General features: G+C 51.6%; 1 protein-coding gene across 1 annotated transcript in view; it reads left to right on the top strand.

The window, feature by feature from the left end:
- The window catches only part of TMCO4 (transmembrane and coiled-coil domains 4), a gene marked incomplete at both ends in the record, with an annotated part of 78364 nt that overhangs the window by 16416 nt on the left and 36166 nt on the right, over positions 1 to 25782 (top strand). Inside the window, 7 exons of the mRNA XM_079696560.1 lie at positions 2549 to 2681; positions 9740 to 9837; positions 10075 to 10218; positions 10984 to 11103; positions 15268 to 15432; positions 16307 to 16443; positions 18138 to 18222. Coding sequence (XP_079552686.1) covers positions 2549 to 2681; positions 9740 to 9837; positions 10075 to 10218; positions 10984 to 11103; positions 15268 to 15432; positions 16307 to 16443; positions 18138 to 18222 — 882 coding nt within the window. The remainder of the gene's footprint in view (positions 1 to 2548; positions 2682 to 9739; positions 9838 to 10074; positions 10219 to 10983; positions 11104 to 15267; positions 15433 to 16306; positions 16444 to 18137; positions 18223 to 25782) is intronic.

The raw sequence follows: 25782 nt of genomic DNA, 5'->3' as shown, positions 1-25782 counted from the left end.
CGATGAAGCTTCGCCCCTCACCCACCGCTCACCTCCCTGTGCGGCCCGGTTCCTAACAGGCCTCAGACCAGTACCGGTCTGTGGACTGGGGGCTGGGGACCCCTGATTTAGGAAGTTTCTTAGCCTTTCTGCACCCGTTCTTCCCTCTTGTGCAAAATGAGGCATCATAATACCAGCTTCCCAGGACCACTGGGAAGATTAGCAATCAGGAATGCAGGCTTCTTGAGTGGTGCCCAGCATTTGTTAGGAGCACCGTGGATACTGGTTTCCTTCCCTGCAGAGGTAGCAGGAGGAGGAGTCATCTTGATGACACCACCTCCTCCAGGCATGAATGCACCCAGACCTTCTCAGATCGGGAGCTTGCTAGTTAGAACAAGTGCAAAGGCCCTGGGGCAGGAATGAGCTTGGCTTCCTGGTGGGACGAATACTGGTGGAAACAGGGACCAGTAGAAAATGAGGTGGTAGAGAGTGGCAGGAAGGGGTTAGAAAATGTACGGTCTTGCAGACCATGGGAAGAAACGTGGATGTTATTCTAAGTGCATTGGGGAGTTTTAAGTTGGGGAAGAGAACCCCAATCAGATTTATGACTTCATCCTTCAAGCTGCTGTGTGGCAAATAGAGTGTGGGGCAAGAGGAACCAGGGCAATGGCTGGTCCTTGAAGAGCGGTGGCAGTCACAGTGGCCGTGCAGCAGAGATGGGGAGCCGTGGTCAGACTCAGGGTACATTTTGGAGGTGCAGCTGTCAACATTAGCGGGTAGATTGGGTGTCTGAGGACGGGCAACAAGAAAAATCAAGAACGATGCCCAGGCTTTTGGCCTGGACCCCAAGTTGGGCTTCTTACTGAGACAGGATGGATTGGCCCTTGAGGAGTGAGCTGGCTACCTGGTGAGTTGTCCTGGGTAGCCCAGGACTCCTGCCCCTCTTCCACCACTCACCATCTGCCTTAAATAGAACCTCAGCTCCAAGTCCAGCAGCCTGGCTGTCAAGGTCCTTGAAATGACCCTTACACGAGGCTGACATTCCAGAGTCCCGTGCCCGAGAATACCTTGGGAGGTTTTAATCACCTGTGCGCCTGGCAGTCTATATTCCAGAAACTGAATCACAGCAGCCTTGACCAATGGAGTATGAATTAGTGGCTGATAATAACTGTCATCAGTTAATCACCATGGCCAAGGCTTGTTAATTGCTACAGGTCGATTATGGCCTACGTGCAATAGTCTGTGATCCTAGGAGGGAGGAGGGAGCTCCTTTATGCGTGGAACTTTAGCTGATCAATAACCCCAAGACATGGCCTGTGGTGTCTATTTCCTGACACACAGACAGGTCCTCATCCAGGGAGGCGGCCGAGGGCAGCTGGGCAAGTGCTGCCAGACCACGGCTCGCTCTAAGGACCCTAGTTTGAGGAAGGAACTGGTTTATTTTGCAGAAGCTGAGGTCATCGTAGCTACGACGACCTCAGTATAAAATTACCGTGCAGCATTGCAGACACCCAGCAGAGGAGGCCGGTTCTGCATCATTCATGAAGGACCCGTCATGGACCCAGAGTCCTCTCCTCAAAACTTTGTGAGGGCTTCCCTGGTGGCGCAGTGGTTGAGCGTCTGCCTGCCGATGCAGGGGACACGGGTTCGTGCCCCGGTCCGGGAGGATCCCGCATGCCGCGGAGCGGCTGGGCCCGTGAGCCATGGCCGCTGGGCCTGCGCGTCCGGAGCCTGTGCTCCGCAATGCGAGAGGCCACAGCAGTGAGAGGCCTGCGTACTGCAAAAAAAAAACAAAAAAAAAAAACTTTGTGAGATGACTGTTTCTATTTCCAGTTCCACCTGAGCGAGGATGAGCTTTGCCCAAGGTTAGACACACAAATAGTATCCGTACCCAGGTCTGTCAGGTCATTAATTGAACATTTATTCTGTGCCGAGCGCTCTCCTAAGGACTGGAGATAAAGCAGTGTAGAGTTTATACTTATAAAGTTTATAGTTCAGGGGGAGAGACAAACGAAAGTAAACCGATATGATGTCAGAGCAGGGCAAGCTCTGTGTGGAATAAAATGCAGGATAAAGGGGTAGGGTAATGGGGACCGGGGGTCAGGAAGGCCTCTCTGAGCAGGAGGCGTCTGAACAGAGACTTGAATGAGGAGGAGGAGCCTCACAAGAAGATCTGGGGAATGAGCCTTCCCGGTGGTGGATACAGCACAAGTGCAAAGGTTCCGCAGCAGGAACATTCTAGAAGGTGAGGTCATGGAGTTGGCCAGGGGCCTTGTAGGTCATGATGGAGTTGGATTTGCTTCTGATCGTGATATCACGTCCTTAACAGCTTTGGGATGTGAAAATTTGATCTTTGCTAATTTGGTGAAAAACGCCACCTTTCTTCTGATCCATAGGGGTAATAGTTGCACCCTGTTCCGCCCCAGAAGCTGTTTTCTAGTTCAGCTGACTGGTTCTTGGGGCTGTGCACTTAGGATGTATCTGGGGTTTGGGTTTCATCCGTTGTGCTGCTGTTAACATCTCTGTGCTTAGAAGCTGAACTGACCCCGTGCTCTTTCTCTCTTTCCAGGGCGCTATGATGCTCGGGCCCGAGTCCTCATTTGCCACATGACCTCCCTCCTCCAAGTGCCCTTGGAGGAGCTGGACCTCCTCGAAGAGACGTTCCTCGAGAGCCTGAAGGAAACCAAAGAGGAGGAATCTGAGTAAGTGTGCCCTGCGACCCTGACCACCCTGTAGGAATCAAGGGCTTCCACTCTTCAGATAACAGCATCCTGTGTGTCCCCTCCCCCCATTAAGAGATGGTGCACTGAGGTGGGAAGAGCACTGGACAGAGAGTCCCGGTGCAGCCCTGACTCGCTGTGTGGCCTTATCAAGTCACTTCCCCTCTCTGGACCTCCATCCTCATTTGTAGGAAGGGGGGATTGAATGGATGAATGCTAAGGGCCATGAGTTTGTGACTTTTAACATTCTGTGGCCCCAACACCCCACTCCCCCTCAGTTCTTGTGACACCTTGTCTGTGGGCCAGAGTGGCCTGGGTTCAAATCCCACCTCTGACACCTATTTGCTTTTTGACCTTGGGCGGGTGCCCCCCGCCCTGTTCTCTAAAGCCATAATATTCTTATCTGTAAAATAGGAATAAGAATAGCATCCTCCTAGGGTCGTTGTGGAAAACAAATGCAATTGTATTATCAAGTGCTTGGCCCAGGGCTGGCATGTAGCAAGGGCTCAGTAAGTATTAGTCCTTCCCTTCCCCCACATGCCCCCATACCTGCCAGCTGTCGAGAGGCTTTGCTATCTGTGTACGGTCAGGTGTGTGTTGAGGGAAATTTTCCTGGTAACTTGGCCAGAGCTCAGCTCTTTGCAGAACACCTTACACAGGATCTAATCCCAGGGTAATAAATCAATCCCAGTCACAGCCTAATTGCGGGCTCCTTGCACCAGGCACATCTCCCAGCCTTGGGTTTTGTTCGGCCATGAAGGCTTTCTTTGAGCAGCCAGGCTGTGCCAGTTCAGCCCAGCTGGGAATTTAGCTTTGAAGCCAAGTTCAGAACTGGAGCCGCCCTCCCGCCAGGGTTTATAGGGCAAAGGGAGGGGGTTGTTTCCTTGAGAAAGGAGGAAACTTGGTCTGTTGAAATAACCTGAAAATAGACTTGTTTTGACTCCCAGAGCTGCGTCAATAAAGAAACACCTGGATCCAGGCCAACACCTGGATCCCTCAAGTATTCCTTGAAATGAAGGAAACTCTTAAGTATTGTCTGGAAATCTATTGTCAGAAAGAGACACATTACCCAGAGGGTCTGTTCTGATAATACCAGTAATGCTAGATGAGGGAATGTGTAAAACAGAGCCCAGCTCTTCCACTTACCAGCTGTGTGATCCTGGGAAAGTTATTTAACTTCTCTGGGCCTCAGTTTCCCCAGCTGCAAGTGGGGATAATAATAGCACCCTCTTCTTAGGGTTCTTGTGGGGCTCAAATGAGTTCGTCCACATAAAGCGCTTCGAGCAGGACTTGCACAGAGTTACTAGTTGTTAAATATCAACATTTGCTATAGTGCTGTTATCATTGCTGTTATTACTGCGTGGACCATTTCTTCAGAAAAATACTCCACAGGTGTCATTTTTTAACTCAATTTTAAGGACTTTGGCAACCTCTCAGATTCTAGCTATGGTCTCTGGAAAGGTCTGAGACGCAGGGAAAGCATAGGGACTGGTCAGCCAAGGGACCTGGTTCTCTGTTTGATTCTGCCGCTAAGTCCCTGTGTGGCCCTGGGCACGTTGCTTTCCCTCTCCGGGCACCAGCACCAGTTTTTTCACCTGTACAAGTAGAGTATCGAGTTGTATATAGGTTTCTTTTAACTCTAAGGTTTTGTGTTTCTGCAAGGTGAGCTTCTCACTCAGCACCCCAAGGCGATCCTTTGCAGCTGGAGTTCAGGGTGTGATGTACCACCTTTCTGTTCTTGGGTCCCCATCTGAGCACTGAGGCCATCCAAGCTTCCCCTACTTGTTTGGTGACTTCACTTCTCTGTGCCTCAGTTTCTTCATCTCTAGCACAAGGACAGTGGTAGTATCTCCATCATAGGGCTGTCGAGAGGGTTAAATTAATTAATACATATCAAAAGCTTGGAACAGCACCTGACATGTAGTAAATGTTAGCAAATGCGATGCTGGAGGTTGATACTGATCCCACCATAATAGCATGGTCAACATCTAACCTTTATTGAGTGCTCTCTAGATGCAGGTACAAGATACCATCTCATTGGGTTCTCATTACAATCCCCTGAGGCTTTTGCAGAGGAAGAAAGAGAATGTCAGAAGGGTGACGTAACTCACCCAAGGCCACCCAGCTGGTCAGTGGCACCATCTGAGTCAACCTCCTTATCCAGTCTGAACATCCGCTTACTGCATCCTTCAAGGCATGGTTGAGAATCCGAGGTTTCATCCTTAATTCTGATGAAGGCAGTGAAGATAATTCTTTTATGGGGCTTACTGAGCTTTTACTAGGAATGTGCCTCTAGACTCCCCAGAGATAAACACTCGTCTCTATCTACTGGAGAAGGTGATTTAAAAGAAAAGGATGGTGGTGAGGGCAGTAAAGGTAAGGAACACCCTCTCATGGGAGATAAGGTGGCAGTGAGGGAAATTTCTTTGTGGACCCATGAGATAAGCAGTGCGGGTGTCTTTGCTGTTGTAAGGTATCTGTGACTTCAGCCTGGGATTTGGCCCAAATCTGCATTTTGGCTTCAGCCTCTGTCTTTGGGAAGCTGACGTGGAATGTCAGCTCAAGGTCACTTCTGACATCCCATGTCATGAGTGTGGCCAGAGGCTATGTGATGACATAGATTGCCATGGTGCCTAGCCAGCAGGCAAAGTCAGTAACAGGAACAGGGCTTCATTTGGATTTAGTGTCGTGCTCTGAATTCTCACTTCCCAATATAGGAAGCATCATAGATGTAACTCAGAGCCAGCCTCTCCTCTTGTGCTTTAGAGGTTGAAATTCAATCAGACAACCGAAGTTATTGCAGGAGTGAAATGCTGTGATAATTAATGATTAACGGGAAAGCTATTCATTTTATGTACAAAACAGTTACTAAGAGCATTCAAGTACTTAAATAAGGAAATCGATTGGCAGTTCAGGTGTACATTAAGAGAGAGTGCCTTAGCTAAATAACTTTTAGGAAAAATATTATATTCTTTTTGATTCAGCAAGGGTTTATAAACATTCAAGTAATAATACAAAGCAGGGACTTCCTTCGTGGTGCAGTGGTTAAGAATCCACCTGCCAATGCAGGGGACATGGGTTCGAGCCCTGGTCCAAGAAGATCCCACATGCTGCAGATCAACTAAGCCCGTGTGCCACAACTACTGAGCCTGTGCTCTAGAGCCCGCGAGCCACAACTACTGAGCCCATGTGCCACAGCTACAGGAGCCCGCGCGCCCCTAGACCCTGTGCTCCACAACAAGAGAAGCCACTGCAATGAGAAGCCCGCGCTCCGCAACAAAGAGTAGCCCCTGCTCACCACAACTAGAGAAAGCCCGCGTGCAGCAACAAAGACCCAACACAGCCCCCAAAAAATTTTTTTATAATAATAATAATACAAAGCAGAATACTAGAGATTAGAGTATATCATCAATCCAATCTTTATAAAATTGATCTGATATACTAGCATTTATACGTTTAAATAAAACAGCTTCAAGAACGATATTTACTCTTTAGTTATTTTATTCCCTTTAGGCTATGAGTTTCCCCCTCCATAAACTCAGCTAAAAGTGATGACTGTCTAGTATCCCAGATGTGCAGGTGTCACTGCAGGAACAATCTAGAAGCAGACTGTGCTAAGAAATGTCAAGGGCACCCACTCAAGAATTTGACTATGTTCTTAATAATAAATCTGTACTAATCATGAAAATGTTATAACATCCTAGATTTGTTCTACTATCCCAGAAATTTCATTCTTGATGGTGATTGGCCTACACTCTGGCTAAATATTTTATTTAGCCAAAATGTATGTGCCCTCTGGTTTTCATAGAAGTGGACAGTGAGTGGGAGAAAAGATCACTGCAGCAAGATGTTCACGTCCAATTCTTGCTGGAATGAGTCGGTTCTTTTCAAAAAACATCTTCTGAGCCCCATCCAGGTGCCAATCCCAGGGCCAGCTGCTGAGGGTGGAACGCAGGAAAGGCTTTATCTGTGTCCCGAAGGTTCAGCCCTGCGATTCTCAAACTTGAGATAATTGGAGAGCTTGTTACAGGTGGTTTCCTCACCCAGGAAGTAGTGCTTTTAACAGCTACCCCGTGGGGATTCTGATGCAGTTGATCCAAAGCCCACCCTTTGAAAATCAATGGTCTAGAATTCCAGGCTAATACAGTACAGAGGGTTAGGGAGGCCTGGAGTCGGAGCATGTAGGCAACCTTGAGGCTCAGGCAGGCGAGGAGGTGACTCTGGAACGATGAGTCATGTTTAGCCCGACAAAGGAAGGTGAGAAGGTCCTTGGCAGCCGAGGGCCAGCAGGAACACAGGACTGAGGCGTGGGCAGTGTGCCTTCAGGCAGTTCAGTGTTTCTGGAGGGTAGAGTGTAAGTTAGGAATTGATGAACGATGAGGCTGTGAATAAGGCAGGGACCAGGTCACGGCAGGGAGCCTGAGTGTCCTGCTGGAGAGGTGACTCTATCCTCAAGGCAGAGGGAGGACCGGGGTGGAGGGAGAGGCGGGGGCAGACAGTTGTGACTGTACTTTCCTGCTTGACACCGGTCATGTGGTGGTGCTCTCATCATCCTCCCATCTCCAGTCCCTAAGTGAGAAAATTGAGGCTCAGAAAAATCAGGGGAGCCAGCGAGATCATGGCAGAGCTGGCCTCAAAGACCTCACCCCAAATTTGCAGACTATTTCCCAGGCAGTGTTTGTTGAACAAGATGCTGCTGGTTCACGGAGCCAGCTGCTCGTAGCCCCTGTGTGTTCCTCTGGTACGCCCTCAGCAGCTGGAATTTCTCCTCAGGCCTTGAACTCTGCCGAAAGCAACTAATTTCCAGCCTACCTGTTTGCCCCGATTGTTACTAGCAATTAAGGGCCAAAGCATATCTCCAGCCTGTGGAGGAAATTGTCATAAGCACGGAAGGGATGATGATAGCAGTAAACATATTGGACGATTCCAGTACGCCAGTCGCCGTAGGTTTAGCCCTCCTAACACCCCTGGAAACTCAGCACTGTTATTATGCCCACTTCATGGATGAGGAAACTCAGGACAAGTAATTTGTACATAGTCCCAAGGTTAGTAAGTGGCTCTGTCCAGCAGGATAGCCTAGGTTTTGCTGCGGTAACAAATGACCTCCACATCTCGATGGCTTACAGCAACAAAAGTGCATTTCTTGCAAGTTGGCTGTGGCTTTAGTCCACACTTTCTTGGTTCTGGGTCCCAGTTGACAGGGTGACCTCTACTGGGAGTGTTGCTGGTCTAGGGCAGAGCAAAAGGAGACTTACCAGGCGCTGCACTGACTCATAAAGATTTTGCCGGAAGTGACTCATATCCCTTCCAGCTACTGGCTAAAGCGGGTCATGGAACCACTCAGCTCAATAGGGCAGAGATGTGTAATTGTTCCATAGGGAGGACCAGTGCAGGAGGGATAACTGAACACCTGGAGGATTGTCATGCGCCACCACAGCAGAGGGAGGATTCAAGCCTCGTTTACAGGATTTGAAACCTGACACCAGAACCCATGCCCTTCATCGCCATCCTGCCTTCCGCTTTGCTAAATGCATGTGGTTCGGCCTCTTCCCGCACATGTGAGGGCGTGAATTTCAATCATGAAAAACCAGCACTTGTGATCACGGAGAATTGGTTTCCGCTCAGTAGTGAAGCAACGGAGAAGTGCTGTGCTGTACCCCCAGGAGGTGCTTAGGGGAAAGTTGGTTGAGGTGAGCCGGCAGACAACCAAAAAGCATAGCGGGTCTCCGAAAGCCCATCTCAAATCCAACTTCTTTTCACTGACCGGAGGATGAACTGTTTCTCGCTATCACGTATGGTTCAGGAGGCAAGAGATGGGAAGGAAACAGTTCCGGCTGAGTACTGCGCTGTTCTGCTCACCGACACACAGAAGTTCCAGCCTGCTGTCCATTCTCCGTAAAAGTTTGTTGATCGAAGGGATGAAGAAGGAATTCATTTAAGCTTTACAAACCAACAGCCTTATGAGGGAGATGTTATCATCCCCAGTTTTACAAAAGGGGGAGCTGAGTTTCAGGGAGATGGAGTTTCATGGCAACAGCCACTGTGTCGGTCCCCGCTCGCAGGGCCAGCTGTCAAGCTCTGCGCTTGACAGACATTGTTTTTGCTGATCCCCACGGCCGCTCAGGAGGAGGGTACTCTTATCCGTGACCTCGTCTGTGATATGCAGACAATAATAAAACTGCTTCTAGGATAAGATAAACCATTGAAGTGCAAAGCACAGTGGCGGGCATGTTGGAAGTCCTCAATAAATATTAACCCTTCTTTTATCATCATCGTCATCTGCCGTCAGCTCTATACGTTGAGTTGTTGTCCAAACTCCAAGTTCAGTTCAGAGTTCCCACTGGTAGTGACCGCACTGCCCCACCCTTGTCTCCCATCCTTCTCATTATTGCCCCAAAGCACCGGGGGCCAGATGTTGGACGGGAACGTTGGCTCTCCTGGGCCATTCTCAGGATTCACCTGACCCCAGTTTACTCTAAATGCTTCCCTTTTGCTACATTTTGTCACTTGCAAATCTCAAGTCTGAACGGTTCTAGCTATTGCCCCAAGGCCAAGGTCTCCAGTACAGACATTTCTCTAACCCCTCTTTGAAAAGATAAATCTGAAGGAAATTGGTTTCCGAATTCCTTCCAGAGGGAGGTGGGCTCAGATGGCGGAGTGGGGGGAGGGGAAGGAAGGAGTGAGGTGATGATGTCTGTGACTCTATCTGGTACTCGTTCTGGGTCCATCTGTATAAAGATATTTTTGTGCTTCTTTTGCCATTATTATTATTTTTTTTTTTTTGTCTTTTCATTATTCAAATTGCAACCCTGTTAGGATGGATCCGTTGGGTAAGTAGCACATCCCACGTACTGGGATTCCCCAGCTGGGTTTTAGAATGTTTTCAGCTTTTTAAAACCATTGATGGGTCCAAGGTAACCTCGCTCTGCATGACAGAGCACCCAGCACTGATCCCAGTTTGGGGGTTGGTGAGGCGGGGAGGTGTCAAGGGATCCCAGACACAGCCAGTCCTAGAGAGCAACTTCTTCCCCGCCCCACAGAACGGCCGAGGCATCCCGGAAGAAGAAAGAAAACCGGAGGAAGTGGAAGCGCTATCTCCTGATAGGCCTGGCGACGCTGGGAGGCGGGACAGTGATCGGTAAGATGAGATGGTGGCACTGGCCAGGGCAGCACGGAGTGAGGGATGATGCCAGGCTGGGAGCAACAGTGGGGAGTGCAGGGGGATCAGCTGGGAGCCCACCCCTCTTCGCGTGCACGTAGTAGGTGTGTTCACTAGCATTGTCCATGAGAGGCAGTGGGAGGCCGGTGGAGGAGGAACGCAGCAGGCCCTGTCCTCACTCCCGCCTCTACCCACCACGGGCCGCTTTCCTCGCAGGCGTGACTGGGGGTCTGGCTGCCCCCCTTGTTGCTGCCGGAGCCGCGACGATCATTGGCAGTGCCGGGGCAGCGGCTCTGGGCTCAGCGGCCGGCATAGCTGTCATGACCTCGCTGTTCGGTGCAGCTGGAGCTGGCCTGACAGGTAAGGTCCCGAAGGAATGGTGGCCCACCAGCGAGGGCCCCCTGGGAGACGGAGGAAGAGGACATGGCTTTTCTCGCTCTGAGTCCTAGCGCTGCCAGAACTTACAGCGAGCTTCACAGAGAACTGGGTGGATGGCTTGGCATGGCTCGGGAGAAGGCTGAGTTTGAGAAACCGCACCTGGTGTAGACTTCTTAGAAAGGATCTGATTGGACCTGTTTGTCACCACCTAAGAAGTTTCCAGGCAAGCTGCCTCAGAGACGGTTGAGCTTCCTCTTGTAAGAGAACACGTGGCTACCCCTCATTTACCAGCATCCCGTGGGGGAGTGTTTCCAAATCATATGTGTCAGTAGCTCCCCAGTCACACACAGTTTCCTGTTAAGTGGCATGTTGCTTCCCACACTGAGAATCTTGGTCAGCTCAAACCACTTTCACTGAGAGGAATGTGTTACACTCCTAAGTTCGTGGGCGGGAGAAAGATGTAGTACCCACTGAATCAGGCCAGAGCGGCGGTTATGAACTTGGGCTCTGAGTTTCAACCCCAGCTTTGCCAGCTGGGGGCTAGCCAGCCTTTGGAAACCTGTTACCTTCATCTGTAGTCAGGACGATAAGGGCACCGACCTTCATGAGTTCAAAAACGAGACGTTTGTCGAGGGACAGGGCACACGGTTGGCAGTCACTGTGAGTGTGTTGAGTACACAGAGCCACTCTAACATTCCCCAGGGTCCCCAGTGACCCCCATTCTCACTTTTGTATCTGGGTCTTTAGGATACAAGATGAAGAAGCGTGTCGGGGCCATTGAAGAGTTCACATTTCTGCCTCTGACAGAAGGCAGGCAGCTACACATCACCATCGCCATCACGGGATGGCTGGCATCTGGCAAATACCGTGAGGACCAGGGGCAGAAAAGGATGCAGAAGGGGGTGGATGTTGGCTGAGCTGGGTCTGTTGCTGTGGGCCAGACCCTGGCCTAGGCTCTTGTCTGTGTATGTCTTTAGGGGGTGGGTCGGGGGGACCTATTTTTCAGAGGAGGAAACTGAGACTCGGAGAGGTGAGATGACTTTATCCCACATCTGTCTTCCCATCCATCATCTGTTCATCCATCCATCCAACTATCCATCCATCTACCACCTATCCATTATCCATCCATCCATTCACCCACGCATCCACCTATCTATCCATCCATCCATCCATCCATCCATCCATGCACCCGTTTAACCACCCACCTACCCACCCATCAATCCATCCTTTCCACAGAGTTTATAGAGCATGTGCCAGACACTGACCCAGGTCCTAGGAATTCAGCAGTGAGCAGCACAGTCATGACCTCTGCTCCCATGGAACCTACGGCCCAGGGCAGAAGACAGATCATTGAGCAAGTAACTACAGGGAAGCTTTATGGATGGCACGATAGGGGAAGCACAGAGTGCTTCTGGGGAGTGAGGGAAAAGTTATTGGAGGAAGTGACATTTAGGCTAAGGACTGGCTGGGAAGTCGCCAGAGAAGGAAGGAGAAAGAAGTGAATACCAAGCAAAAGGGCAGCATGTAGAAAGGCCTTGTGGTGCAAGAGAAGCACAGGATGGCTTGAGCAAGGAGCTAGAAGACAGGAGTGTCTGGGTGAGGCCAGATCACACAGAAGCATGTGAGCTGTGGCAAGGAGTTTGAATTTATCCTCAGAGCAAGTGGAAGATAGCAAAGGAGTTTCAACACATAAGTGAGAAATCAGTACATCTTGAGGCTGTGTGACCTCAAGCAATTTACTCCACCTCTCTGTGCCTTGGCTGCTTCATTTGTAAAGTAGAACAAATTATCCTTGCCTTTCAGGGCACTTACAAAGATTAAATTAAACAAGGTAACGTGTGGAAAGCACCTGGTTTTTAGTGACATTCCACAAACGTTATTTCCCTTGACTGCTCTAATTTGAACGTGTGTGTTTTGGGGGGATTCTAACCAGGGTGGCACAGAGGAATAAGACCATGGTCCACTTACTGTTGGCTCACTTTTGCAAGTGCCCAGTGTGAGGCTCAGCAAGCAGGTCGTCAATCAGAGAGAGAGCAGGGTGGGCCAGGGAGTCTGGACCGTCCTGACCAAATACACAAGCTCAGAGCCTCCTGGGTTCCCAAATTGCTGGGATCCGAGGGCAGAAGCCACAGCTCTTCTAAACAGCACAGGAGGAAGCAGGTGAGAAAATGCCCAGGCTCTGTTGAGAGGCATTACTGGGCGCCAGAGTCTTATTGGTATGTGCGCACCAGGGCCAGGCCCCAAACAGGGGACTCTCGAACGGTGACTGAGCACCTAGCACCACGAGTCAGGCATTTCACCCACACACTGGGAGCTTGATGTACGTTACCTCGAGTGACCCTCACATCCACGCTCTGAGGTGAGGGCTGTTCTTGTCCTGATCTGGACGAAGAGGAAACCTAGAGGGATCACATGGCAGACAGGTGGCACGTGCAGAATTCGAACCCAGGTCTCCTGACCCAGAGTTCACGGGTTTCTCTTCATTTGTTTCATGATACCATCCATGCTACAGAAAGACTGAGACAGGAAGGAAGGAGCAAGAGTCTAAGTGAAGGAATTTGCAGTTCTGACCAGTATGGAAAGCAAAGCCCTTATGGTTGTTTTACCCACCCCCTTGCTGGGTTGGCCCCAGGGCAAAATCAAGTTCATTTGCGGCGGTGGGCGGGTGGGGGGGTGTATTATCGTGCAATATGCTCCCTAGGCAGAGGCGGTGGTTACAAGAAATGTAACCAAGCTAGGTGAATGCAGTTCAGGAGGGAAATGAGTCACCTCGTCCTGCCTCCTTGACGGCCAGGAAAGGTCTCGTGTCATCACAGGCTTGCTTCTGTGTGTGATGGGAATAAATGGGCATTCTTGGGTCCGCCCCTTTATTAAATAGGATTGTTTGTAATCATGATTATGGCTTTGTAGCTCACCACTAAGCCAGGCATTTTGCATGCATTGGCTCACTTAGTCCCTCACTTCAAGCCACGGACGTGGGCATCATTATCACCCCCATTTTACAGATGAGGAAACCGAGGCTGATAAGGGCTGCCCAGGATCGCCTCGCTAGTCAGGAACTGGGGCACGACTCACCCCCATTCTGTCTGGCTCCGTAGCCCATGTTCTTGGCCACAGGGTGATAGAATGCAGTACTGCACTTTACAGTTTACATAATGCTTTCGTGCAGCCTCTCCCATGATCCCCACAACACCTGTGAGTCAGACGCCATCATTCCATTTTAACAGGTGTAGAAACTGAGGCTCAGAAGGGCAGCGTGCCTTGCTTGTGAGTCTTGCAACCAGAAAGCTGCCGAGCTGGGTCCAGAGCCCAACACACACACACACACGCACACACGTATGCACGCACACACACACACACCTGTGCCCGCATCCTGTCTCGGGCTGGCCGTCTCCTCCTCCATAACTAGAGACAGTTAATCCCTGAGCTGCTGCAGAGCTGTGACAGGCTCTCTGCAGAGCGGGGAACAGCCCCTCAGTGGTCTGTATGTCAGCAGAGCACCCTCGGGTAGGGACGAGGCCTTCGGGTCGGGCAGGTCGAGGCATCTGGCTGAGAGCCAGAACCTGAAGGCTCTGGGAAGCTGGCTCCACTGTTCATTCATTCATCCTGTTTTCATGAGGCTTTGGGAATCGAGTGCTTGGCAGACAGACTGCAGGGCAGACATGCACTAAACAGATGACACAAAAATAAATGGATAATTGCAGACTGTGACGAGAACTCAGGACGAAAACGTGCAAGGTGCATTAGATCCCCCTTGTCAAAGGGGCCGGGAAGCTTCCCCGGGGATAAGGCGAGTGAGCTGGAAGCTCAGAGACAAGTAAGGCTGGAAGGTCACTCGGGCCATGGGCAGAAATGCACGGGGCCCCTCGGTGCTCCCACGGCCCAGAAAGGAGTGACTACATCATGTTTGCATGGCCCTCTCCCTCCCCAGGCCGAGAGCTCTTTATCTGGATGGCTCAGTCTCCTCAGCTATAAAATGGGGCTAATTGTGGGGCCCCATTTCAGAGGCTGTGTTGAGGTAAATCAGAGAGTCCATGGGAAACCCCTCAGTGCAGAGCTGCCCAGCACTTAGTAGTTGCTCACTAAACGTTTCCTACGATGATGGGTGTCTGTATCCTCAGGGTCAAGCGCCTGGCCTGGTATAGTCTAGGTACTCAGTTAAGGTTTGTGGTATGAATGAATGAATGAATGAATGAACAAAATCAAAAGCATGTGTTTCTGGAGGGTAACCTGATGGATGCTGAGGCTGTGAGGGAGGCAGGGGCCAGGTCACGGGGGGGACCTGAGTGTCCTGCTGGGGAGGTGACAACATCCTCAAGGCAGAGGGAGGACCAGGAGGGAGGGAGGGAGGGAGGCAGACAGTCATGGTTATATTCTCCTGCTTGACGTTGGTCACGTGGTCGGTACTGTCATCATCCTCCCATTTCCAGTCCCTAAGTGAGAAAATTGAGCCTCAGAAAAATCGGGTGAGCCAGCGAGATCATGGCAGAGCTGGGCTCAAACACCTCCGCCCCAGATTTGCAGACTATTTTCCAGGCAGTGTTTGTTGAATGAGATGCAGCCGGTTCAGGGAGCCACCTGCTCGTGGCCCCGTGTGTTCCTCTTGTGTGCTCTTAGCATCCGCAATGCCAGAATTACTGCAGAGTGAGAGAAAATAACACTTTACACACACAGTAGTTGGAATACTTAATTCTTATAACCACTCTATGAAAAGAGATCAATACTAGTCTCCCGACTTGACAACTAAGCAAAGTGAGGCTTAGCGTGGGATAGTGACCCAGGGTGCCCAGGGTTTCCCAACTGCTAATGAATGCAGGAGCTGGGTCTCGAACCCCAGCCTGCTGTCTCACAGTGCGTCCCTGTGCTCTGTCTGGGAGCGTGTCTGCTCTGCTATCAGCTGCTGCTCAGTGGCGGGGGTGGGCCTCTTGTCTCCCCACAAGGGTGAGTGGGCCCCTGTTGCCGACTGTCTGGGAAAGGGTGAGAGGTCTCCTCTATCACAGGAGAGACCCCACCTACCTGTGCTCTCCCCAGGCACCTTCAGCGCCCCATGGGCTGCCCTGGCCCACAGCCGCGAGCAGTACTGTCTGGCTTGGGAGGCCAACTACCTGATGGAGCTTGGCAACGCCCTGGAGACCATCCTCAGTGGTCTTGCCAACATGGTGGCCCAGGAGGCCCTAAAATACACAGTGTTGTCTGGTAAGCCTCCCCTCTTCCCCCACCAGCTGCATTCCCACCACTCCCAAGCCACACTGGTTCTGTACCTTTGCATGCCTGAGGCCCCCAGTGAGCCAGGCACAGTGCTGGTCTCCAAAAACACAGAGAGGCAAAGTTTATGGTCTTCATAAGGAGGAGACAGATAAACAGCCCATCACATTATCACATAGTGTGTCAGTTAGCAATTGCTGCATAACAAACAACCCCATAACCCAGTGACTTAAAATAGCAACCATTTATCACAGTAGCTCAGAAGTGTTGAGGCTTCATGTGGCTGATCTTTGCTGGGTCTGCTCATGCATCTGTGGGTCAGCTGACTGTCCGCTGATCTAGGCCAGCCTTGCCTGGGGCAACCAGGGCAACTCGGCTCTGCTGCATTTGTCTCTCCTCCCCATCCTGGGATCGCAGGCTAGCCCACACCCACAACAGAAGTGCACTAGAGGCACAAGTCCGTTTCAAGCCTCTCATCCAGTAACATCTCATTGGCCAAAGCAAGTCACATGATAGAGCCTAGAGGGGATGGGCAGGGCAGGAGCAGGGGGCACTGCAGAGTTATGAGGCCAAGTGGGAGGATACAGGGTGGAGTGACAAATTGGGGCCATCTCTGGAATCTCACACGTGGCAGATACTTCAACATAAGGGATCTAGGCCATGTATCAGAAATGCGTGAGCTTCAGTTTTCTTCTGTACTACTTAACAGTTTGACCACACGTGGAAAACTTACAGATTCCAAGTTAGAGACTGGATGCGTTCACTCAGGCATCCATTAACCAGGCAATCACTTCCCTAGAAGGACCGCCCCCCCCAACCGGGCCCTGCCACCACAGCCTTCATCACCGATATCCCTCCTCCCCAGGCCTCGTGGCTGCCCTGACCTGGCCAGCCTCACTCCTCAGTATTGCCAGTGTCATCGACAACCCCTGGGGGGTGTGTCTCCATCGATCAGCAGAGGTTGGCAAGCATCTGGCCCACATTCTGCTCTCCCGGCAGCAGGTACCTGGGAACAGCTGGGGCGGGGAGTGGGGGGAGCGGGCAGGGGGCGAGGAAGCAGGGACGCATGGGGGCTGACTTGTGCACAGACGTCATACCTAAGACAAGCCCAAGTGGGGGTAGCCCCGTGGCTTTGGGGGGGTGGGGGGTGGTCGTCATTGCTCCTCCAGTTCAAGTCACAAAAGCACCCTAGGGGGACTTCCCTGGCGGTCCAGTGGTTAAGACTCCGTGCTTCCACTGCAGGGGCCACGGGTTCGATCCCTGGTCAGGGAACTAAGGTCCCACAAGCAGCACAGCGTGGCCAAAAAGATTTAAAAAGTGTCCTGGGATGGACCACTAAGAATTACAGACTGTGCATCTCTAGCAAGCAATCAGGTGAGAACTAACAGGCCTCTGCAGGTGTGGACAAGGCCAGCTCTTCCTTTCCAGAAGTCTAGAGCTACCCTCTGAGCAGATCTCCAGTGGCCCAAATACCACGTAAAACAGTTAGGGTTCCATCCACATTCCAGACAGTCCGAGGCAGGAAAGTAGAAGTGAAGGGCCTTTCACATCCCTTGGCCAGGACTCAGCCCTGCGGCTATTCCTGGCTACAGGGCACTTGGAGAAACTTCATTTTTGGCTGGGTAGCTGTGGGCCCAGAAAAACTCAGGAGTTCTGTTACCAAGGACAGAGGGAGAATGGGTGTAGGGTGATGACTGGTAGCCTTTGCCACAGAGTTCCCGCAGAATTGGAATACTGTTTAATGGAGGGTCTTCCATGGCAGTAAATGGAGGTGGGGGGAGGGTGGGGGAGGGTGGGTACATATACCGGCCCAAAAGCAAGGGAAAGGAATGAGGCCTGAGACCAGCTGGACCTCTGAACTCATCTGCTCCCGCCCTCTCCCTCCATGTAGAAGTTGTACCCAAATACCTCTCATGACTTTCTTTTTCAAGTTGCCTTTCCTACAAGTTCTTGAGTCAGAAAATTCCTCTTCGCATCTAACTTACAACCTCCTCCTATAGTATAAGGCCAATATTTCATGTCCCCACTTCCTATCTAGGAACAGAACAGTTGTGTCCCCCCACCATGTGACTCTTTGCCTTTTTCCCCATCACACCCGGGGTACCTCCCGCCTCCTCTCTCGGCTCCAGAAGGGCCCCGCTTCACTGCAGTCATTTGCCACAGGTAGATGGGGAAGGAGCGACGGCCACTGGGTAATGGTTTGAGATAAAACCAGGGAATTGGGCTTCCCTGGTGGCGCAGTGGTTGAGAGTCCGCCTGCCGATGCAGGGGACACGGGTTCCTGCCCCGGTCCGGGAAGATCCCACATGCCGTGGAGCGGCTGGGCCCATGAGCCATGGCCGCTGGGCCTGCATGTCCGGAGCCTGTGCTCCGCAACGGGAGAGGCCACAACAGTGAGAGGCCCACGTACTGCAAAAAAAAAAAGAAAAAAAAAAAACAGGGAATTAACCCAGCCAGATGCTACCTGTCAACCTGGGAAGAAGCCGGTTCCTGAGCAGGTGCCCTCCTGCATAAATGAGGGCCCAGACTCTCCTGATGGAGACATCAGAGCCTGGGTCCGGGAATAGCACAGGTGTGATTCATTAAGCGGGAGGCAGGTGCTGAGAAGTGTGCAAGGGCCACCGTCATCGGGGCTGATGTGTTTCTAGAACTGGCTGTGCACCATGCCCCCGACACCTGTGTCCTTTCTCCCCCAGGGCCAGCGGCCTGTCACCTTGATTGGCTTCAGCCTGGGAGCCAGAGTCATCTACTTCTGTCTGCGAGAGATGGCTCAGGAGAAAGGTAAGGCTGGCCCATTGTCACAGGTGGAAACACTTCCGGAGGCCATCCCCCAGGCCAGAGGTTTTGCACTAGAGGTCGCGAGTCTTGTGACTGTGTTCCCAGATCTTAGAGTTTAAAACAGCTCGAAAAAAAACAGTCATTTGGAAAATTGTTTATTTCTTCCGTACGTAAATTAGAGTGGGTGTGAGACAGTCTTATAAAAATGGCCTTTGCGTTCTGATGTGGGTTCTTGAGTGGGAGGGGAATGAAGAGTCCGAAATCAGGGTGTTGGCAGGGCCACGTTCCCTCTGAAGGCTCTAGCGGGGAGCTGCGCCTCTTACAGCTTCTGGTGGCGGCCGGCAGTCCTAGGCTTGCAGACGCCACATTCCATCCTGCCTCGTCTTCACATCACCTTCTCCTTTGTGTCATCTCTTCTCGCCTAAGGACAGTGTCAGTGGCTTTAGGGCCCGCTCAAATCCAGGATGACCTCATCTCAGGATCCCTCACTAATTACATTTGTGTGATTTAATCACATCTGCAAAGACACCTTTTCCAACACCTGTTACCAAGGACAGAGGGAGAATGGGTGTAGGGTGATGACTGGTAGCCTTTGCCACAGAGTTCCTGCAGAAGTGGAATACTGTTCCATGGAGGGTCTTTTCCAAGTCAGGTCTCACTCACAGGTTCTGAATGGACACATCTTTTGAGGGGGCCACCATTCAACCCACTACAGACACCTTTGGGAGTGCGTCATGCCATCCGAACACATATTTTCAGTGTTGATGCAGCGGAAAGCTTGAAGGCCCCTACCCTGGTCTCGGGTCGGTGAGGCCTCCAGGACTGAATGCCGGTTTGGGGCAGATCTGTCACCAGGGGCTGCCATAGCAAGGGGTTAGGGGGGTGAGGTGCAGAGCTCAGGGCACTTGGGGTGGTCCACTGTGCGTGGGACCCGAGCTAACCTCTCTCCTGGTGTAGCACAGCAGCAGCAGAGAGAATTCCTTCTCTGGATGGGGGGGAGTAGCAAAGAATCTTCGGCAGTCTTTAACGCACATTTTGTTGGTCAAAGCAAGTGACAGCCAAGCCCTAGGTCAGTGGGGTGGGGCAGTCCCCGCGGCCCCTTACACTCCTTCTGTCCACAGCGGAGGACGAGGGGAGCAAATGTTTGCCAAACGGTGATCCCGACGCTGACTCGGGGATAAAGCAGGGCATGGGCTTTGCAGGCAGCTGAGACCTGGGTCTGAGTCCTACCTCTGCTCAGCTGGGGAGCCTGGGTTGGGTAAGGACTCAGCCTCCATGGCCGTCGGTCTCTCCATTTGCAGCAGGAGGTTCTTGTCACCTCTGGGCAGTGTCAAAGGCCAGAGAGCATGGAGGTCAGGCAGCCGGCCCAGTGCTGGGTCCTGGTCAACACATCCTGTAGCGGCTTTTAGGCTGAAGTGTCTCTGTGGTATTGGGGGTGGCTGCACTCGCCCCCTGCTCTCTAAAGCTGTTGCCCCCAGGGAGGCCCCTGGAAAGTTGTCATCCTCTGTGCTGTCATCGTTTTGCTCCTTTCCTGGTCATCCTTCCCCCCATCCACGCAGCAGACCCATCTGCCAGGCTCCTCATCACCTGGATGACGTGGTCTAGAGGAGAAAGGCATGTCTTTGGCTCCAGTTAGCATAAATTACATGTTAACTTCAGATCATTAATACAAGCCAAGTCTCCAATTCCCCTCCTGAACGAATTGAATTAATTACCATTGATCATTTGGACGCAGCCATTGGAATTGAGGTCGCCCATCAGCTGCCTCCAGCAAGTGAGGCTGGAAACTGATGGGAGGGAGATGTTCCTGCCCTCGGCCTTTGGCGGGGTGGTTCTCAAAGCAGCTTCCTTCCCGCCTCTTTCCTGGCCACTGCTCCCTCCCCTGGCTCTTCATAGCCCACCACTGAGCACTGGGGCTTTGGTATCAGGCAGACCTGGATCTGGTTCCCAGCTTCATCACTGACGAGCTGTGGCACCTTGGGCAAGTCACTTAACCTCTCTGAGCCTCAGCTTCCTCATCTGAACGTGGGGCTTTAGTACACTTACCTCGAAGGCTCTTCAAGAGAGTAAAATGAGACGATGAATGTGAAAGTACCTGCCGCAATTTGGGTTGACTCAGTAAATGCTTCTTCCTCTAATCTGAGGACCTGCTGTGCACGGGGAACTATGGTGAGTGTCATGTAGATGGAGGCGCTTGTCATTTTGTGTCTACTTTCTGGAATTCCAGGTAGGCGGGATCTGCCTGTGCCCCACCATCTCTCTGGCACATGGCACATTCTGAGAGCTCGGGAAGGTGGGTGGACTTGACTTTGGGCTGACAGGCTCAAGAGCCTGGTGCAGACTCCCCATGTGCCGGGCTGTGCACTATGCAGGATCTCCGTCTCCCGGCAACCCCCCGGGAGGTTGTTATTCTCCCTGCTTCCGGGATGAGAAACTGAATGAGGCTGCGAGGGAAAGCCAGGCGGATCCTAAGAGCCAGAGCCAGGATTTGACCCCAGGGTGTCTGGCTCCAGGGCCCTCGCTCGTAACAGCTGTGCTATACTTTGCAGAGGACCCAGACCTTGAACGTGGGTGGGGCTCCTCCAGAGGATCTAGAAGGAGGGGAATTCCAGAGGGTCTGGCCAGCAGGGAAGAGGAAGGGCTCTCAGAGTGTCTGAAAACGTTGAGTCTAGTTTTTCTGCAGCCTGTGAGAGGGGACCAAGGTGGAATGTGGGAAATGGTTAGGACAGGAGCCTGGCACAGGTCTCGAATGCCGGGTTAAGGTGTTGGAATCGACTGGTTAGACACTCGGCCTCTGAATTGTGGGACGAATGAACAGCTGAGCATAGTGCAGCAGAGGGAGGCGCTGGGAGCAGGGAGTGGTCAGTGCTGGGCAGCTTGTGGTTGGCCCCCCTCCACCCGTGCACACATTCTGTCTCTCACGTGCGCACACGCGCGCGCGCGCACACACACACACACACACACAGACACACACACGGCAGCAACTCAGCCGACCCCAAGGGCCTCTGCTGAATGGATGGGAAGCTTCCCAAATAACAAGAATTTGGTAGGAATCTGAATAGAAGCCCAGCGGCCAAAAGTGCAGCTGGTTTTCTCCCCATCCAGTCACCTTCCGAAGGAGGAACTCACGGCCAGAAGACTCTGAACAAGAGTCTTTATTCTTGATCAGCCTGATAGTTTCCCCTACTTAATAACACCCCATCCCACCCTGTGTCTGGATAGGAGGTAATAAAGGACCCTGGTAACCCTTTGCCTTGACCTTGGTCAAGAACACTCCAAGAAGGGGTCTGCCCCTTAGTTGGCTGAGGCTTATTCCAAATGTAAACAGCAGCTGCTCTCACGTGGGGGGAGCTGGGGCCCACTTGCTCTCTGGGGCAGAAGAAGGCTCCCCGTGCCATGGGCACAGGCACCCTGTCTAACGCTGCCTGTCCTGCCGGCCTTCTCAGCTCCTCCAGGTGGACGGCGAGCCCCTGATGCCAGGCCTCGGAGCCGTTTATTTCCCGTTTCCCTCTTCCTTTCCGGAGATTATGTAAGGTAACTCCTGGTGGCTTATAGAAATGGGAAGTTGGAAACAAAACACACCCACCTGCAGAGGGGAACTGAGGGGTCCTGAACCCGGAGAGCTGGGCGCTTGTGCGTGGCCTCCCTGATGGCCCCCCTGGGGGGCCCAGGCCCAAGGACACCCAGACCACGAAGTAAAATGAATAAAAACATGGACATACACACACTCATAAAAGTAGGCTCACATTCCTGCGTGTTGAGTGTGGCCCTCATCTTCCTGTGTTCTCTTTCTCTGTCATCCGCCGTGTCCTCTTGCCAGCCATCCAGGGAGCCTCTGGCCTTCAGGGCTTTACCACTTACCACCCGGTCCCCACCCATCAACAGACAGGGGCCAGACACAGCTGGAAGGATGGCACAGATGCAGGCCTTTGCATCTTTAGGTGACGGGGCCACACAGCTCTTCCCCACCAAGAAGATCCCAGCTCAGGTGCTGCAAATATGTGGGCTGTGGAGCCAGGGCATCTGGTCTGAATCCCACACGCACTGCTAGGTTCACCTACCCGCTCTGAACTCCAGGTGACTCGTGTGAAACACAGGGAATGATAATAGTATTGCCATCAAGGTTGTAAGGATTAAATGCAATAGTGCATATAAATGCTGGCATATAAGAGCCTGGTAATTCTTATTGAGCATTTATATTATGCTAAAATCTGTCTTAAGCTTTATAAAAGGGAGCTGGCTTGGAATTCCCTGGCGGTCCAGTGGTTAGGACTCCACGCTTTCACTGCCGAGCACCTGGGTTTGAACCCTGGTTGAGAACTAAGATCCCACAAGCCATTCACGGCACGGCCAGAAAAAAAAAGGGCGGGGAGCTGGCATCTAGGATTAGAGCACCACACACACATAGGTGACCTTGACCCTGGACCTTGTTGAGGGAAAATCAGCCTCCCACCAGAGTGGGGGCCCACAGTTTCTGTTCCTACACCCGCCTTCCCCCCTCTTCCTAGACAACCCCCTCCCAAGTCCTGGCCTTGTGTTACTGATGGGGCACCTTCAAGTCTCCAGCTGGCTGGCTGTGGTTGTGAATGAATTATTCACCCTTTGCCCGGAGCTGCTGTTTCACATCTAATTCATTCCAGCTCAGCTGTCTGGTTTCAGGCAGCCCTGCTTGTTTAACACCCAATTAATCTGCACACGAAGGAGACCCTCTCCTAATTGCAGGAAAGCTGTCATTATCTGAGTTAGGGGAATGTAAAAGAGGAATTACTCTAATGCAGTTGAATCCACTAATTGTTTTCTGGGTTCCCTTGAGACCAAGTAATGAAATGTAGCAGTAAAGCCTAGAGTCACACAGAGTACAGAATCCTTCAGCTAGCCTACCCCCACCCCCTGCCCCCTCCTAGCTGCAGCCCATCCTTTTTTCCCCTCCCCCAAGAAAAGCTGCCGGTAGCATTAACTATCTCACAGTTTCATTTCCTTTTTGGGCCATGTTGCAAACAGCAGGGGGTTACTGCTTAGGGGATATGCAACCATTCACAAGGTGTCCCTCACCTGGGCCCGCCCCTCCCTCAAGTTCAGTGTGGGTAGCTTCCTTACAAATGGGTGTCTAGACTCCAAGCCCCTGAGGGCAGGGATTGTGACTGACCAACCTCTGTGCCTCCTGTACCTGGGATAAAGCCAACAGAGAGTACTCTATAAGTGAATTGTCTAACATTATAAACATTCACATTGTATCAGTCAGGATAGGTGAGGTTATGCTGCAGTAACAAACATCCCCCACATCTTAGCAGTGTAACACAGCAAAGGTTCATTTCTCACTTGTGCCATCTGTCCACTGTGGGTGAACAGGGGGTTCTGATCTTTGTAGTCACTCAGAGGTCCAGGCCAATGGAGCCTCCTTCAGTAGGAGACAGAGATTGTGGTGAGTTACACACTGGCTCTTAAAACACTTTCACCTGGAAGTATAACACATCACTTTCACTCACGTTTCATTGGCCAGAGCAAGGCACGTGGACATTTCTAACATCCAGGAAGGGCCAGTGAATGTATTCCCACCATGTGCTCCAGCCAGAGCACCTTACTTGGATTCTGGCCTCTGTAATTAATTCTCAGCTGAAGCCTCAGGTTCTTTATCTACAAAATAGGGACTTTTCTCTCTTCCTCCACCTTGCCTCACAGCTTGCAGAATAGACGTACACCTTGATGGAAAGCCAGAGTGTGACACAGGATGCTTGGGTGAGAGCCCCAGCAATTGGTGGTACCCAGGAGCCCAGGAGCTCGGCCAAGGAGCCCCCACACAGACAGAAGCAGCAAAGATTCCCCAGCATGTTACCCACCAGAGGACCAGAGCTGGGTCCAGTCTGGCTGGGAGCAGGCTCCAGGCGGACAAAGCTCTGAGCTGTGTTGTTGGTGATTGGCTCCAGACCATGCCCAGGGCCCAGAGAGTCAAGGGAGATGACCTGGTGAAGATACCTTGAGAAGGTAGAGCTGCCCACAAATGGGAATGACTGTCATAGCAATAGTAGTAGCAGTGGCTGCCACTTACGAAGGCCCAGCTCTCTGCCTGGTTCTTGCTCACGGATTTATGTACATTCTTGTCAACCCTCACAACATCCCCATTAGATAAATAATCCTGCCCCATTTTTCAGATGAGAACAGTGAGATTTGGAGAAAGGTGGAGTAGCTTGCCCTAGAACTAAGATTTTGATACCTTTCTCTGACTCCAGAGCTCCTATTCATATTGTTATTTTGAGCCCTTCTGGCTGGATGTTTTCACTCAAAGCAGTATCTCAGATCAGACCTTCCCAACGGAGAACTAGTCACAATCAAATTCACTCCATTAACTCATATTCATGAAGCACCTACTGTGTGCCAGGCAACATGCTGTGCTTTGGGGAGATGATAACAAACTAGCCAGTGCAGCCCCCGTCATCATGGGGCTGACAGTCCAGTCTGTTAAATAGTCTGCCCTCCCTGAGACATGAGTTGGGGTCTTGCAGAATGGCTGTGGGGGTGGGCAGTGATGGATGTCAGTCATCTGAAAAGCACTTGGCATGTAGTAGGTGCTCAGTAAAGGGAGCCTTACTGTACTTCTATACCAAGTTCTAGGGTAGCCGCCTGGTTGGGGCTGACACCCTTAATGTGAACCTCCTGCCCTTAGTTGGAGACATCTGTCTCTACCACTTAAAGCCCGTAAGTACTTGGCTTAGGAAATAGAGTCACAAGAAGCCAGGCCCCCCCAGGACACAGTCAGATGCTCAGCAAGGCTTCCAGGCCTGCTGTGCTCCTCCCACAGCCCAGGTAGGTGATTTGGGTTTGCAGGGGTACCTCGGGGGCTGGACGCATCTGCCAAGCTTCCTCCACCAGTTAATCGGATTCTCAGAGCAGTCTTGCCACATACTCAGACGTGGGTGGTGGGAAGGACTGACTCCCAGTGGGAATCCCTTGCCTTCTGGACGAGTATTTGAATGCTTTGTGTGGCTGAGGAATCTTCTCCATGCAGAAATAGACAGACCCAGGTTCAACGGGAGTTTACTGAGACCCCGCCTACCTGCTTCCATGATTGATCCATTCTAATCATCATCATCATCATCACCTCAACAGCTAACAATTATTGGGCACTTACTATGTACCAGGCACAGCTACACACTTTGCATGCCTATTTTATTTAATCCTCCCAATAATCCTATGAGGTTTCAGTTAGCCCCATTTTACAGATGAGGAAACTGAGGCTTGCTTACAGAGGGGAAGTAATTAGCTCATGCTTACAGGATTAATAATGATGAAACTGGAATTTGAGTCCACAATGGCTGAGCCATGCCTTTTCCATGACATGTTCTCTAATTCTTAACAGTAACCCAAGGTCAGGATAATTATCTCCATTTTACAGCTAAGGCTCAGTGTGAAGCAAAGCAATGTGCCCAAGTGGGTCCATTAGGATTTTTTGGTTGCAGGTCCTGAGATTTCCATCAACTGCCCTTCCTTCAGCCATACCCAGAGCTCTTCTCTCCCCAAGAATGAAAAAAGGGGATTCAGGGTGACTCCTGTCTGCTAAGGTCCGGG

The sequence above is a fragment of the Hyperoodon ampullatus genome (genome assembly GCF_949752795.1).
Source record: "Hyperoodon ampullatus genome assembly, chromosome: 2".
Lineage (NCBI taxonomy): Eukaryota > Metazoa > Chordata > Mammalia > Artiodactyla > Ziphiidae > Hyperoodon > Hyperoodon ampullatus.
This window is presented reverse-complemented; position numbering and strand designations above follow the sequence as displayed.